Source organism: Mus caroli, unplaced genomic scaffold (genome assembly GCF_978045245.1).
Source record: "Mus caroli unplaced genomic scaffold, Mus_caroli_1 scaffold_17, whole genome shotgun sequence".
Classification (NCBI taxonomy): Eukaryota; Metazoa; Chordata; class Mammalia; order Rodentia; family Muridae; genus Mus; species Mus caroli.
The window spans coordinates 7,407,739-7,424,446 of NW_028227272.1; the positions used below are offsets into that span (position 1 = coordinate 7,407,739).

Sequence of the window (16,708 nt, forward strand, 5' to 3'; positions counted from 1 at the left end):
TAGGTTCATGGAGCAAGACCTGGTCTCAAGATAAAAGGGTGTTGGGAATGAGGACAGTGTGCTGGGGGTGTAGCTTAGTTGATATGGAGTGCTCACCCCGCATGCATGAGGCCCTTGATTCCATTCCCAGCAGCACATACAAATGGGGTATAATCATGCATGCCTATAAGTTAGGAGGTGGAGGCAAGATGATCAGACATTTAAGGGCAGCCTTGGCTACCTAAGGAGTCAGAGGCTAGCCTGAGCTACATGAGACCCTGTCTCAAAAAACAAAACAGACCAGGTATGGTGATGTACATCTTTAATCCCAGTACCTGGGAGGCAGAAATGAGCAGATCCCTGTGAGTCTAAGGCAAATGTGGTCTACAAACCAAGTCCCAGGCCAGCCAAGGTTACGTAGTGATACTGTCGCAAAAACAAACAAAACTTCACCAAGAAATATGTCAGCTATAAACATGTACAGACTTTCTTTTGACTCTTTAGTCCCTAAACAGATATTTACATAGCACATATATGGTATGAAGTCTTATGCATCATCTAGAGTGAATTTAGAGTCTACAGGAAGATGTAGTAGGTTATATGCAGATACTGTACCATTTAAAGTAAGGGACTTGAGCATCTACAGATTTTGGTCCCCAGTTTGGTAGGGGGTGCCCAAGGGTTAACTGTACATGCGTTTGAGGGTATGTTAGATTCTTATGCTTTCACATGGCCATATCGTAGACTTGGCCTGTCTCCTAACCTCTCTTGAAGTGTCTAGCCATTTTAGCAGATGCATGCCTGCTGGGGTTCTCTTAACTGCTGTGTGGCAGGGCATGCTCGGCCAGAGCCCTCTTGATAATCCCAGCTTTTCAAGCATGTAAACCTGGTGTTCCACTTCCTCATGCCCCGGGCAGGATTTCCCTAGGCAGATACCCAAGAAGTTGGAATCAGCTATTTTAAGAGTTCATAGCTTCTGCCAACTTCCTCTAGCACTGTTGTTATCACAGGAGTTCCTGAGCACTCGTTCCCTGACCAGGCTCTACAGCACCTCGTATCCGCTTATCCGTCTTACAGGTTGATAAGTATGATGGCTGAGTAGTGACTAGCTGCAGAGGGAATGAAACACAGATCCCAGAGTGGAGAGCAGATCCCACTTCCTATCTCTACTGTGTCCTCTCCCAGCCTGGGGCTCCCCTCCCCTTACTTCAAGGAAGTCCATTTCCTTGCTGCACTGTTCTGATTCCCAGAAGACCTTGGCTCAGGCTGATTTGACTCCTCCTGACCACAGCAGTGGGCAGCCCAATTGTTGCCTGCTCTCCATGGGGAGCACCTGTACATGAAGCCACTGCTCCTGTCTCCTCTCCTTCCCACACTCCTCCCTTTCCAGACCCTCTTACTCTCAGTGAGGGTGTAAGAGAATCTTTTTTACCCCAAAGCGACTCCAGCGTGAAACACTGCCCGGTAGTTGGCCTGTGCATCTTCTTATCAAGGTACACCAATTTCTTTAGAACACAACATCAGGAAAGTGATTTTTCTCTCTCAGACGCTTAATGTGTCAGATAATGAAAGCCACACTCCACCCCCCCCCCATCCTCTTTTGGTTCTCTTCCAGTAGCTACTATTTATCAGACTGTTACTACGCACCAGATCCCTGCTTTAAACTCATAATAGCTCATCTGCTGCTGCCCTGTGATGCAGCCATTCTTTCCAAAGGGAGAGCCAAGTGTGTGGCCTCCAAGCACAGAAGCCCCCTTCCTTCTGAACCTTCTTCAGTGGCTCCCACCTCCTCTAGCATAGCTGACCTTTGAGTCTATCTTCTGTCTGGTACGCTTTTATCTCATGTGCCCTTGAACCTTTGTGGGCACAGACTTGACACAGAACCCATCCTGAGGCTTTATGGGAACCAGTCCTTACACACTCATTCCTTGTCAATGTCTTTATCCCTTTCACATGCAGCTTGCCTGAAGTCTCTGCCAAACAATTCTAGTGACCCTTCCTCAGGGACTGTCCTCAAAGATGTACCAAAGGACAGGAACAATGCCTCATTTTGAAGAGAAACAAGGAGATAGTGTTTAACCAGGTGACAAAAAAGGCTTTGGAGTTGTGGCCTCTGGTTTTCCAGAAGGAGGAATTATTGGAATTTGCCTGTTGTGACAGTGGTGGCCCTTGAAGAGGCTGATGTACCTCTTGTGGTCAGGCATCTCAAGTCCTCATGGAAAGGAGTATTAGCCATACATCCAGCAGCTGATTCCTCATCTGTCAGGCCGGGACTAATCTGTATCACCCTTAAATCTTTGAGATTTAGCCTCCTTAAGAACAAAAGCAGACGCAAAGTGCTGGTGCCTTTCTACATGAGCCACTGACACCCTTATCAACCCCTGGGCCTGATGAACATTTTGCCTTTGCCTTCTCGATCTGCAGGACATGCAGGTGACAGGAGTGGAGGATGACAGCCGTGCCCTGAACATCACCATCCACAAGCCTGCCTCCAGCCCACACTCTAAGCCCTTCCCTATCCTGCAGGCCACCTTTGTGTTCTCGGATCATATCCGCTGCATTATTGCCAAGCAGCGCCTGGCCAAGGGCCGCATCCAGGCCAGGCGCATGAAGATGCAGAGGATAGCCGGTGAGTGACCTCAAGAGCAAGGACTCACCACCGCAAGGCTGTCACCAGTTCACATTGACCCAGAAACGTCCCAAGACTTCAAAGAATGGGACTTTCCCTGCTTCCCAGGTGTTTGGAAGGGAGAAAATCCCCAACTGCTGCGTGGAAGAGAAGGGGCCTCTGTAACAGACAAGAGGCTAGAAACAGGCAGCAGGCGGTGGGGGGCAGCTGGCACCTCCTCTTCATGAGTTAACCCATAAGGATACAAGGGTATAGTCACAAAGCATTCTGACTGTCCTCTGCCATCTTAGGTATGCAAACAGCTCTTAGATCATTTGGGCCTTAACATTGTACAGGGGAAATTTTTATTCACACAGAGAACAAGTTTGCAGAGCTTCCTACTCAGATTTGTTTGTTTGTTCGTTTCAGCTCTGAGGATGAAACCCAGGACCTCACACATAATTTTTCTCACCATTCTCTTTGTTTCCTTATCATCTCTTGGTGAGCAGCCAGCACCCAACACTAAATCCAGGGGTCATTCATACCTCACAGGGTTGGTAGAGTTTACATCACCCAGGCTTTCTTAGTAAAAGCCCTGAAATAAGGTTGTTTCTTCAAGTCGTGAAATGGAAGTCAAGGCATTGTCCTGGGGCAGGTGAGGCAGGGGAGTCCTAACGGCTCCTTTAAGACTCTCAGGCTAGAGCTGTGGCTCAGTTGGTAGAATGGTTGCTGTCTCAATCAGGGTTTCTATTCCTGCACAAACATCATGACCAAGAAGCAAATTGGGGAGGAAAGGGTTTATTCAGCTTACACTTCCATACTGCTATTCATCACCAAAGGAAGTCAGGACCGGAACTCAAGCAGGTCAGGAAGCAGGAGCTGATGCAGAAGCGATGGAGGGATGGTCTTTACTGGCTTGCTTCCCCTGGCTTGCTCATCCTGCTCTCTTATAGAACCAAGACTACCAGCCCAGAGATGGTACCACCCACAAGGGGCCTTTCCCCCTTGATCACTAATTGAGAAAATGCCTTACAGTTGGATCTCATGGAGGCACTTTCCCAACTGAAGCTTCTTTCTCTGTGATAACTCCAGCTGTGCCAAGTTGACACAAAACTAGCCAGTACAGTTGCCTAGTATGTACAAAGCCCTACATTTGATCTCCAACACTATATCAAACCAGTTATAATGACACATGCCTATAATGCGAGCACTTAGGAGGGAAAAGCAAAAGACTTACAAGTTTAAGGTCATCGTCTACTATATAGTAAGTTCAATACCAGCCTGGGCTATGTGAGACCCTGTCCCACAGAAGATACAAATGAATGAATGCATGCATGAAGACCGAACAAATAAATAAATGAAATTATTAGTGCCTTCAGCTCAGGCCCACAGTCCCTCCATTGTGGCTGCCAAGGGATGTCCAGCCCACCGTGAGGAGGAGCATTCTCTCAAGGAACAAAGGCAGAATTAGCTCCCGGTGTGCTTCATTTCTGGCTCCGCAGTTCCATGCCGTGTGTGCCTCCGTGTTGTGCACCAGAGTTGTTTGCCCTTCTTGTTTCTCACGTAGATGAAGCCTAGCCTGCGGAATCATTACAGGAGTATTGTGTAATGTGCAAAGTGACTTAGATCATTCAGCCTTTCCTTTGAAGATTTATTTCCAGCCTTTTCCCTGTAATGTGAAGCAGTTTCTCACGCTGGCATAAAGGCCAGAAATGAAATCATTTGAAAATGGAGGATTGCACTGTAAAGTGGCTGCTAGCATGGCTGCCTTGGATATTTCTTAAATTGATTTTGAAAAGCCACTTTGAATTAATATATCTCACGAGTTGTTTAAGGGAAGATGATGGCTATGACATGTAAACACACACTCATAAATACAAACATATGCTTCCACATATTCTCATAAGCATCTGTAGCAAGATTCCACCACCAAGATATCAAAAACTCAGAACTAGGGCTGGGGCAGCAGCTCAGACAGGTAATGCTGCTGCCCAACCATGAGGTTTTGAGTTTGATTCCCCAGCATCCATGTAAAAGCCAGGTATGGCAGCATGCAGCTCTAATCCCAGCCCTCGGGGGATGAACACAGAGAATCTGTAGGACTGGTTGTCTAGCTAGTTTAGCCCAACTGATGAGCTTCAGGTTGAACAAGACACCCTGTGTCCAAAAATAAGATAAAGGGCATGCAAGGTGCCTCAGGAAGTAAAGGTGCTTACCACCAAGACTAATGACCGGAGCGCAATCCCTAGAACCAATTTGGTGGACACAAAAACTGACTCACAAGTTGTCCTTTGACCTCCACACATGTGCCATGCCACACAAGGATGCCTGTATAGTACATGTACATGCACACAAATACACAACACACACAAAATAGATATAGAAAACCCTTTTTAAGATGGTCAACATTGACCTCTAACCTCCACATACATATGTACACACTCGCACACACAGGAGTCTGAAAACTCTGTCTTCATTGAGCCTCTGCTGCCTTTTTCTCTGTGATTCCTCCCTAGACAATATAGGAAGAACTCCTTCCATAGTACTTTGATCATATTAAATATAAGTCATTTAGAGGTGATTAACAGTAGACAGGATATGTGTGTCATATACAGATATAATGCTATTTTTTAGAAGGGACTTAATTACAGATTTTGGTGTCTTTGTGGAGGAGTCCTACAGATACTGACAGATCACTCATTTGTATATTTTGTCTGTCTGTCTGTCCATGTATGCCTTTGCATAAACTTTGGGGGCTAGAATTGGCCTCACTTGCTCTAGGATCTGAAGGTGTGTGTAAAGCCAAGCCTTTGGGAAGGGTCTTTTCTACAGATTTCAGGTACTCAGAACCCTGCTGTCTTGGCCTGAGCCCCCTTCATTGCAGTTGTGTTTTGAACTTCCTTAGGGACTCTGGCATCCTGCCAGTCACACGCCTCACGCTGTCTGTTTGGCTTCCCCAAGGGTCTTACTGTCAAGGCTGGTATCACTCTGGCCTGTTGCCCAAGTTATAGCAAACTTCCTGTCCCCATTACGCGTGCTAAGAACAAACTATGATGCTGTTTGCTTACAGCCCTTCTGGACCTCCCAATCCAGCCGACAACAGAAGTCCTGGGATTTGGGCTCTGCTCCTCCTCCTCCCAGCACCTGCCTTTCCGTTTCTATGAGCAGTGCCGCAGAGGCAGCAGTGACCCGACAGTGCAACGCTCTGTGTTTGCATCCGTAGACAAGGTGCCAGGTAAGCCACACCTCCTGCTAGGGACTCAGGCCGCTTTTCTGCTGAGCTCACTAGAGGCCTTCCTCTCAGAATACAGGCTGTTGGCAGCTCTGGCTTCATAGAGCACGTGAAACACACACCCAACATACAGTCTTGGCTTACCCTTCTTTGTTCTGTCACTTGGGTTTGGTTTTCCAGACATCACTTAGGTTTGTGAAAAAACTTGTCAGAATCAATGTTTCTTGGACATTTCTTGGAAATACTTGACTAATTAGTGATGAGAGTTGAGGGTGCATGCAGTTCCTGGTCCCTCTGGGATTAGCTCTTCCCACTTGTGCAACACTGTATCCAGTCCTCCTGCCCTTCCCTAAAAGAGAGATTGAGTGGAAAGTCCAGGGGTTGAGAAAGCTGCTTCTTAAGAAGAGCAGCCTCCTTCCTGCTCCGCCATGGTCTAAGTGTATCCATATGCAGAAGGTGCCACGGGCTGGGGCGGGTGGGGGAATGAATGACTCTCTTCTCGTGATTGTAAAACTTACAAAACTGGCCAGGCTCTCCCCTGCTCTTAACACTTGCATGTTCAGGGCTAGAACTTATATTTCAGGTATTATGAAATATTCTCAAAAGTGATTACTGATGTTGGATCAACAAAAGCCATGACAGCTGTCCAAGTCCAACACTTGGCTACCTCTGATCTAGTCTGCTTTCACCCGTGATTAGATTTCTTTCTTTCATGTATACCATAAGTATATCATTTTTAATCCAACAAGATTTGATAGAATGTAAAGAAGTCCCTTTTGCTCCAGAATATGTGAACAGTTTGTTTCTTGCATGTCTTTCTAGAAATGTTTGCTTGTATGTTATATATATACATATACATAATCATGTGATGAGTTCTATGCCATGCATGTGATTCTACATGTGCTTCTCCGTTCCCCTCTTGATACTTAATCTACCACATATCAACAGAACATCAAAAGCATAACTGTCTGTGAAATTAACTCTATTTTTTAAAAAAGGAAATAATGACTTTACATTTTTGAGATCTTACTGCCTGGCACACAGTCAGGCCTGGTGTGCTTAAGGGGTAGCCTTCTCTTGGCCTCGGGAAGCTCATCAGTCACCTTGGAGAGAAGCGTACACAGGCATTGTCCTGGGCAGGTGAGGCAGGGGAGTCCTAACTGCTCCTTTAAGACTCTCAGGTTAGAGCTGTGGCTCAGTTGGTAGAATAGAAACCCTCAATCAGGGTTTCTATTCCTGCACAAACATCATGACATGACCAAGAAGCAAATTGGGGAGGAAAGGGTTTATTCGGCTTACACTTCCATACTGCTATTCATCACCAAGGAAGTCAGGACCGGAACTCAAGCAGGTCAGGAAGCAGGAGCTAATGCAGAGGCCATGGAGGGATGTTCCTTACTGGCTTGCTTCCCCTGGCTTGCTCATCCTGCTCTCTTATAGAACCCAAGACTACCAGCCCAGAGATGGTCCCACCCACAAGGGGCCTTTCCCCTTTGATCACTAATTGAGAAAATGCCTTACAGTTGGATCTCATGGAGGCATTTCCCCACCTGAAGGAAAATAGTCTGGCAGTTCTCAGAGAGAAGGGGTGTCTTACTGTTCTCAGGCTCCAGCATATACCTGGAGAACCAGTGCTGTGCCCTGCCTCAGCCTTTTCACCAGCTCCTTTAGCTAGGTCTTGAGTGCCCACCTCCCAGTGGTGGCCCAACCCCAATATGTGGGCTCCATCCTTCAAAGGCCTTTTGTTATCATGCTGCTGACCAGGACCAAACCCTTCCCCTATGACATTGCCCTGGTTTATTTTCTCCGTAGGATTCAGTTCCTTATCAGTTTGTAGGCTGGGGTCTGGTTCATTTGCCCCGTGGAGAGTGTCACTGTGTGGAACTGTTCTGTTCACCATTCTGGTTCAGTGCCAGCGGTGGCTTCAGTCAGTGTTTGTCAAGTGAAGCATAAGCTTGCATTTGCTTCTATCTGAACACCAAGAAGACCAGAATATCCTATCTAGGACCCAGGCACCTGGGGGTTTGGTCTGCCTAGGGAACACAGGACCAGGACGCAGCTCTTCAGCAGCAGCACCAAACTTCAGTTGCCAAACCAGCATGTGTCTCCCCAGCACGGGGACCCTGGCCAAACAGAGTTAGGGTGACTTCAGGTTACAGAATGTGTCCCCAACCCTCACCACCTGGGTCAGCTTTGCAGAAGCCAGAGTAAGGAGAGCCAGGTGGAGACCATTGGCTACTCTTCAGCATTCACAGCTGCCTTCTGGGGCCTAAGTTCCATGTGTCCCTTGTCACCTTCTGAAATGACAGGTGTTGACTGTGGGGATTCTCACCAATCTCAGGGCTCACTTGATTGGAATACGTCTTTCCTTTTTGTCTGTATCTCAGGTGATGCACAGGCAAGTGTGACTCTAAATTTGATTATATTTGATGGAAGTGTGCCTCACTCTTCTTGGGAGAAATAGTAAGATGGAGTATAAGCGGCTGAGGGGTTAGCAGCTAGCCACTCTACAGTGTTTGGGTTTTTGTTTGGTTTTGTCTGTTTGGCTAAGAAGTTACAAATTCTGTTTATCTTCTGCTCTGTATTGATGGCTCTTGCCATCCCATGGGCAGCTTTCTAGAGCAGAGAATTCCTAGGGAGGGAATAGCAGTGGTAGCCAGTATGGGGCAGCAGTTACTTGAGGAGTGCCCCAACCCCTCATGGCAGTAACTGCTTCCAGAGTTTGCCATGGCCAGCAGGATATGCTCAGCACAGCCTTGATCTGGTGCCCAGCGCAGAAGCTCTTCCCAGCAGAGCTTTGTGCTTAAGACTGAGTTTATTGTTTGCATGGATATACCACATCTTGCTAATTCATCCCTGCCCTGCCCTGCCCTGCCCCGCCCCCACCCTCACCTCCACCCCACACTGTTCTATGAACCTTTATATGTAGGTTTTAACTTCAAAGCATATGCCTAGCAGTGGCCAAGTGGTCATTTAATGTTTTGAGAACCTGCCAGACCATTTTCCCTCAGTCTTTTCAACCCTTACCTTTAGCTGAAATTGAGGTTAATTTTCCCCTTTTGCACCATGGCCCTGCATTGGAATGAGAGGTACATGGAGTGACCTGTTTTTCTAGGCAATGCACAGGTCTGCCTTCCCACCAGTTGGTCTGGCTCTGGTGCCAGCAGAGTCACACTTGATGCTGTTAAAAGCGGTCCTCTGCTCTCCTCTCTTCCTGCCCCAGCTTCCTGCCAGTGTGAGCATTTGTATGCCTTCAGGCAAGTATTTAAATTACAGAAGAGGAGTTGGTGAGATAGCTCAGTTGGTAACTACATAAGCAGTGAGGACCTGGGGCTATGCACACCCTTGAGGCTCACTGCCTATGTACCCTGGTTTTCTCAGTAAGAATGGTGCCAGGGGGGAACTCCTGTCGTAAAAGGGAAAAATAAGGATGGATGATGCCCAAGGAACATCCACAGGCCTGCACACAGGAGCATACACTTGCACACAAATCTTCAGGATCTGGGGAGGGCCGCTGGCCCACGTGCTACCAAGGCAAACCCAGCCTTATCAGTTGCCTGGCCCAGAAGAACCTTAATAGCTCTCTGGAACAGCCTGCCATTCCAGGACAACAATGGCAGCTGAGTAGGCCAGGAAGAATGTAAGGGTCCCGAACTGGAAGGTGCCAAGTGCTGGAGGCCTGGCAATGAGCTCCAGAGAGGAAAAGCTAACAAGCAGAGATTAATATGTGGGCATCAGCCTTGACTTTCCAGCCTGGGGACAATATGCAAGGCGCTAATGTCCTCTTGGGGGTGTTTCTGATTATAAAACAAAGCCAGCTCTCTCCTTCCAGCTTCCCAAGCCAGAAGATTGTTTCTGAGTCATCCAGGAAGGGGGCCTGCCACCCCTCAGCCTCCCCAGCTGCCCTCAGCTCCCTGTGCAGACTGGCCTGGGCCAACCAACTAAAGACACTGATTCCTACCCTCCTTTTTAGTGTAGCTTTTACAAAGCAAAGTACACTGGGCTGCTGGGCAGCTGACAAATTATTTTCCTCTGGTAGTCCCAATATTTCTGCTTCCCTCTCTGCATGTGTAGAAGTACCCTGCCCAAGGTCACAAGCCTGACTAAGGTCAAATAACATAAGCACCACAGATGCTAAAGCAAGTTTCTCTTAATCTCGCAGCATGACACATCGAAAGGAGCCATCCTAGCCTGCTTTTAGAAACCAAGGCCTAACTACTGCCACCTAAGGCCTCTTGCTCCCAGGCACGCCCACATTGCCAGGTGTGTAGAACATACTGGTAATTCCAGCACATTAGACACTTGGCCATGAGGACTGAGAGGTCAAAACCAGCCTAAAGTTACATGGAGAGACCCTGCGTCAAACATTAAAAAAAAAATTGCAGAAATCCTGTCTATTTCTGGAAGTATAAGCTATGTTGGGGAAATTGTCTGTATCTGGCATTTTCTGTCTATTAATTCTCAGTTGCAGACAGCTCTCAAAGCTGAGTCCCTGCCCTACTCTCCACATTAGAAACTGAGGGCCAGACTGAGACCTCCCAGCTCACAGGAAGCAGACGAAGCCGGTCTCTAAACCCTGTTTGCTTCAGTTTGCTTCAAGGCTGCCTGTTGTGAAGACTGCACCAGCTCACATGGTTTTGCTACAAGTCTCAGCATGACAGAGGTTATAGGATAAACTGTTTTTAGAGAGCAGCCTCACAGGTGGTTGTGGCTTAGACAGGGTATACCGGTCCCCATAATCTACACCCCCACCCTTGCATAGACTCAAGTCTTGTGCTTTGAGACCTGTCTCCAAAGGATCAAGTATCTGAACAAAGACACTGTTCAGAAAAATGCTCTTCCAGACTACTTCTTGACCAGACTGGAGGGCAAGCTCGCTTGCACAATGGTGTTCTTGGCCCGCATAAGAAAGAACAGAAACAACACTGGAATTGACCTCAGCAAACAGCAGCAGTTGAGTGCTGATTCTCATCTCTAAGAGACTGACCTTCAAGAGCTAGGCTGGGAACCAGGGGGATGCTCAGTGGATGAGAGCACTTGTTCTGCAAGCAGGAGGACCTGAGCCCAGGCGTGGTTGTGTGTACCACAGCCCCGGCATTATGGAAGACACAAGGAAACCCCAAGAGCTCCTTAGCCAGTCCTCCTAGTCAAAATGATGAGCTTCTAGTTTTGTGAGAAACCCCTTCCCAAAGTAATAAGACACAAAATGATAAGCAGTGACAAGTGTCCTGCTCATGCCTCCATATTTATATGGCATCCACCACACACAAAGGAAATCGAGTCAGAGTGGGTGTGACTGCCACCAAGAAGTCAGCTGGTGGTTCCCGACTTGCTAGGCCTCTTTTCAAGGTGCTAGGGCATCCATGAACAGAAGGCTTCAGAGGCTACCCACTGGGAGCCCTGGAAGGAGCTGCCTTATCAAAGCAGGGCCTGCAACCCACCCCCACCCCCACCCCATGGAACATGGCCCCAAAGTGTCTGAGCAGACAAAGGAGCAGTTGCTCTATATAAAGCCCTGTAAAGACCGAGCCCAGCCACCCAGCAGAGCAGCCGCCAGGCCTATGCCTTTCCTCAGAGGTAGAGGGAGGGAGGGGCTGAGTTCTCAAGAATTGAATGTTGCTACATTGCTCAAGGGCTTGACCTACTTCAAGGCTCTGGGGTGACTGTCCTAGAGCTCTCTCCAATTGAAGCCAAGTCATTGGTGTGGGAAGAGACCAAAACCCTGTACCTCACATGTGAGGCTTTGCCTGGGAAGGTTTGGGAAATAAACCTCTGTGACAGGGCAGACCAGACAGGCCCATGTCAGCATTGTGGCTCTGCTACTCCTGTGTGTGCACTGCTGAACCCTGGGAGCCAGAGGCCTGGCTTCTAATTCAGCCTCCTGCTTCACCTTACACTTGCTACATAACACTGCTGACCTGTGCACCTTAGAAAGAGCTAGTAGGAAAATGTGTGTGTGTGTGTGTTCGCACAATTGAAAACATAAAACATAGTGGCACATGACTTTAGTCTCAGCAGGAGCAAGTAGATCACTGTGTTCCAAGCCAACATGAGCTACCAAGTAATTAAAAAAACAAAAACCATGAAAGGCAGATGTCACCTACCTCCGTAGGTTCTTGTATATATATCCATCCATCCACCTGCCCAAAATGCAGCTACTTTCCTAGTGTGGGTGACATATATGATGAGTAAACTCCATCATCCAAGACCCTCTTTTGTGGCTTCTTCCTCTACTCATGAGACAACTCAATGAGAAAAGTGCTTGACACACAAAAGCACAGGGACCCAAGTGTGATCTCCAGAGCCCAACAGGAGGGTGTTTGGGTTCAACTGTAGCGCATAACAGAGTGGGTGAAATTCTATACCCTGATCCAGAAGAGGTCTGCCTAAGAGCCCATGGCTTGTAGAGGAGGTCAGGCCATGAGAGGAGCAGGGAGTCACCATCTAAGGCTACTCACAAGTTCTAGGAATCAGTCGGCCAGTGGGAAATCAGCAGTGGGGAAGAGGGACACTGCACCCAAGGTCACCCACCTTCTGGATGGCCAGCCAGGGATTTGAACTGGGGCTGCCTGCTTCCCACCCCCACAAAGTGTGTTGTCTTCAGTTCTGAGGATGCCAGATGACAGAACTGCAAGGAGCCATTGTGCTCCAGGTCCCCTGAGCTCTCTATGGCGCACTCCACTCCTAGTGAACCAAGAGCTGGAGAGGAGATGGCTTGTGTGGAGACAGGTCTGCATCTGAAGGAAGAGACCCAGAGAAAAGCATCTGGAGAAACTGTGTTCACCTAGGACATAGGGAGTGGTCTCCTTTGTTCTGTGGCTCTGATAAACACCAAACCAAAAAGCAACTTGGGGATGAAGTGGTTTATTTCATCTCACAGTCCATCATCAGAAGCAGCCAAGACATGGTCCTGAAGGATGCCTGCTTACTGCCTTGCTTTCAGTCACCTCTCCTAGACCTAGGGATGGTACCAACCACAGTGGTCCCTCCTGTATCAATTAGCAGTGGAGAAAATGCCCACAGGCCAATCTGAGGGAAGCAATTCCTTAATTGAGATTCCTCTTCCCAGGCTTGTCAGATTGACAGCCAAGATAAGCCATCACATGAGTAAGATAACATGAGTGTGTAGTGGTAACATTGTGGAGGTCAGAGGTCAGCCTTGAATGGATTCCTCTGAAACCATCCACCTTGTTTTGAGAAAGAATCTCTCACTAGAACTTAACTTGCTAATAAGGCTAGGCCAGTGGCCAGCAAGCTTCAAGGATCTGCCATTCTCCCAGACTCTGGGATTCCCAGTGTGTTTTTAAAATGCTGGTTCTGGGGACTAAACTCAGATTCTTTGCTAACCGAGCTATCTTATCTCTGAGAAAATGATTCTCTTTCTTTTGATGTTTACTTTTGTTTCTGAGTCATCTTATCAACTGCTGATTGTCATTAGCAGATAATTGATAACACAGACAAAAAAATAAAAGTGTGTTTGCAGAAGTAGACTGTCCTAGCCCTTGCTTTTCCGAGTGACTAGATGAAGGTCCACTAGGATTCAGTATCTTGCCTCAGATGGTCTATGACTAGCTTGAGGAACTTCAGCTTGCCTTCTGAAACAGGAGAAACCACTTACAGTTTCCCAAGAATTAGCCACGGTCCTCCGTTTGCCATCTGAGAGATTGAATCTCTGAGTAAGTAGTATTGCCGAGGTTCAGACAGCTGGGAGGAAAGTTAGGTCATTCACAGGAACTCATTAAGAGTAAGGAAAAAAATAGCAGACAGATGTGGCAATAACAGTGCCAAAGGTCAGGCGTGGGGGAGGGGACAGAAGGTCTCCACTCTGACATATACATAGAGGAGGAGACCAGCAGGTTTTGAAGGGATGTTTTAAATTCTAAAGAAGATCTTTCTTGGGTCTTCACTTACTGTCTGGGTTTCAGAAGGGAAGAACCAAGCCTCTAAGCCAGTGTTTACCAAATGCTGGGCTGGGCCTAAAGATACAGGTGGCCCAGATCAGATCAGGGAGGCCCACCCTCACCCTGGGACAGGGAATGCTCTGCCAGGACCTCATCAGGCACAAGATGGTGCCTGCCAAGAAGGGGTGAAGAAAAGACTGGTTAAGGTAGGGCCAGATGACAAGGGCTTTGGGGACCTGTTGAAGGGTCAGATTGATCCTGAAGCCATTGAAACATGAAAGTGTCCAAGGCAGCACAGGATGCAGGGCACCCTGGACTTGGCCTTGATTTGCCTCCAGCTGGGAAGCTTGCACACTTGGCCCCAGTGTTGCTTGCTCACACCTGGACAATAAGGGCCCGTGCACTCTGTACAATAAGGGCCTGTGCACACTGGAGTGATGCCTCTGGTGGGAGCCTTTCCTGTGTTGGTTGCTGTCCTCCTCCTACAGCTTCCCTGTGCTACCCATCACCTGCACTCTAGGATGGCTCTGACTTTTAAAACAGCTTCTTGGTAACCAAGGTTGGCCTTGAGTTCACAGAACGCCAATATAGGGTTATATTGCTTTTTTAAAGAAACGTAAGTGCCCTCCATTCTCACTCAGCCATATAGCATAGAGGGTTTCTTTGAGCTCCCTCATCTAGACATTCACAGCCCATCACCAATGTCCTATGGGTAGATTCCTAGGCTGTAGCCAGCTTTTTGCCTTTCAACAGATAATAGGCACCTCTGAAGACTCTTGCACAAAGCTTTGCAAGGGGCAGTGACAAAAAACTCAAATCCTCAAAAGATTGGAAGTCAGAGTTACCCAAGTGTGACAAAACGAGCTGACTCACAGTTTTCCTTCACACTTAATGCCGTCTTCAGCTCGGGGTGAGAAACACCCCCAAACTGGTCAGCTGGGACCAACACTCAGCTCTGCAGTCTCTGGGAGCCCTGCTGGGAGCTCAGGACACAAAAAGGCACCTGTTCAGGTTCCATTTGAGGAGTAACAAGGTAAAAGTACAAGCCAGGCATGGTGGTACACATCTGAAAGTCTGGCTGTGGGGAGATGGACAAATTTGTGCTAGACACTAGGCTACCTATATAAAATGAGGAGAGAAACTGAGGTGTGGTGGGGATTAGCCTCGAACTATCTTAATTCCATGGGCTGGGATCCTGGACTGAAAAATGGAGAAAGCTAGCTCAAGTCCAGCATTCCTCTTTCTTTGCTCCCTAACTGTGACTCCTTCTGCCTCATACTCTTTTGCCGTCATGATTCACATGCCATGGTGGACTTGAAACTGAGCCAGAGGATGCCCTTTCTTCTTTCAGTTGCCTTTGTCAGGGTATTTTATCACAGCAGCTAGAAACATAGTTAAAACATATAATTTCATTAATCGCTCACTCGTGTACAGCTGGTCGAGCAAGACTCAGAAAGCGGCAGCAGAGGCTCAGAGCAGGCCTGCTGCTTCTGTCTGCTGGCTTCCTGGGAAACATCTGACCTCCTCCTGCTCTTTGTTCTCTTTCCTGTAAGTCAGCTAGAGGGTTCTGTAGAGCCTCTGAGGTAAAGGATCCTTCTGTTGTGGCTTTCTCAGCATGGCAACTGTACAGGTAACATTTTAGGCCTCCACATACACTTCAGACTCTTGGATTGGCAGTGTCCTCATAAACTTTGGGAACAGCCAAGTGGTAGGAAGAGTTCTTCATGGAATGAGCCTTCCATAAACAACCCTGAACCTCATGGGAATAAATGTGTTTGCTCCCTTTCCCCCAAGTTCCAAGCCAGAAGCCCAAGGGATTGATTGTACATTAGGTCAGAACAATGCCTAGCTGGATGGACTGACTGCTTATGGTTCCCCCTCTCAAAGAGGCCTTTGAGCTGGCCAGCAGAAAGCACCCACAGGAAGTGCTGGGCTCAGTAGTGTGAAGGCTACCACCACTTGAGTGCCTGTTCTGCAGAAGTGCATGTCACTGCACTGTTCCCACAGTCCCCTGTCCCTGCCAAGGAAGCCCTGGCAGAAAGATGAGGCCCACTCCCCAGAGTTAGGTCCCAAATTTCAGTCCACACCTGCCTGCAGATACTGTGTGACATTCTGTAGATCCCAGAGCCTTAGTGTCCTCTTCTGGAGTAAAAATGTAGCTGTGCCAGCACCCCACAGAACCACTGACCTGGGGTCATAATGAGGAGAGAACCCAGCTCAGGTAAAGAAGTGGCGCCCAGGAGCCAGGAGCTCTATAGTAACCAGAGCACCTGGCCTTATGCCCTGCCTTCTCCAGACAGCACCGAAGATGCTCACAGGCTTCTGGCCAGGGTTCTCTGGCTCTGGCAGCCATGCTGTGGCACCATGAGGGTTAGCTTTTCATGTAGCACATGTGCAGCAAGGCCTCCTAAAGCCTGTTAAATACACTATACGCAAGTATCCCCATGAGGAGGCTCAGCACAGTCACGGGCAGCACTCATGCCTGAGCCACTGGACACTGAAGACCCATAGACTGGAGCACAGTGAGAATGGGAGAAGGCAGCCTCCGGCCACTTTAAACAGGAGCAAGTGGACCTGATTCATGGTTGTTTCAGCTCCTTACTACTGCTGGAAGTATAAGGGAATGAAGACAGCATGTGAGACTCTGGGGTCTCCCAGAATCTGGGCAGAGTTAGGTAAGGGTAAGCCTTCTGGCTTGGTAGATCTAGTCCTGGGACTACTGCTGGACCTGAACCCCATGCAGCACCTTCACTGTGACAGAGTGCCTGTCGTTCATGAGCAGTGAAGCCTGAGAGAGCTGAAGTCTCAGTCAGTCACACTACCAGAAAGAGGTCATGCTCTCAATTCTGCTCCCTGCCTGCCAGCTGCTCCAAGGTAAAAACATCTAAAAGGTTGGCCCCACTGGTTAGAGAGTAACATGAGCCTACCTGCATTGCTAGCAGCAGCAGAGTATCTCACCGCCCTTAACAGGGATCCTGGGAGACAGTT

At 48.2% G+C, this 16,708-nt stretch overlaps 1 protein-coding gene across 4 annotated transcripts in view; it reads left to right on the forward strand.

Annotated features, from left to right (window-relative positions):
• Clec16a (C-type lectin domain containing 16A) overlaps nucleotides 1–16,708 on the forward strand; it is a 204,792-nt gene that overhangs the window by 149,187 nt on the left and 38,897 nt on the right. For all 4 annotated transcript variants that reach the window (XM_085832396.1, XM_029470211.1, XM_021184743.2 and 1 more), the window contains exons 20-21: nucleotides 2,404–2,608; nucleotides 5,658–5,822. In XM_085832396.1, the coding sequence (XP_085688522.1) occupies nucleotides 2,404–2,608; nucleotides 5,658–5,822 (370 nt within the window). The remainder of the gene's footprint in view (nucleotides 1–2,403; nucleotides 2,609–5,657; nucleotides 5,823–16,708) is intronic.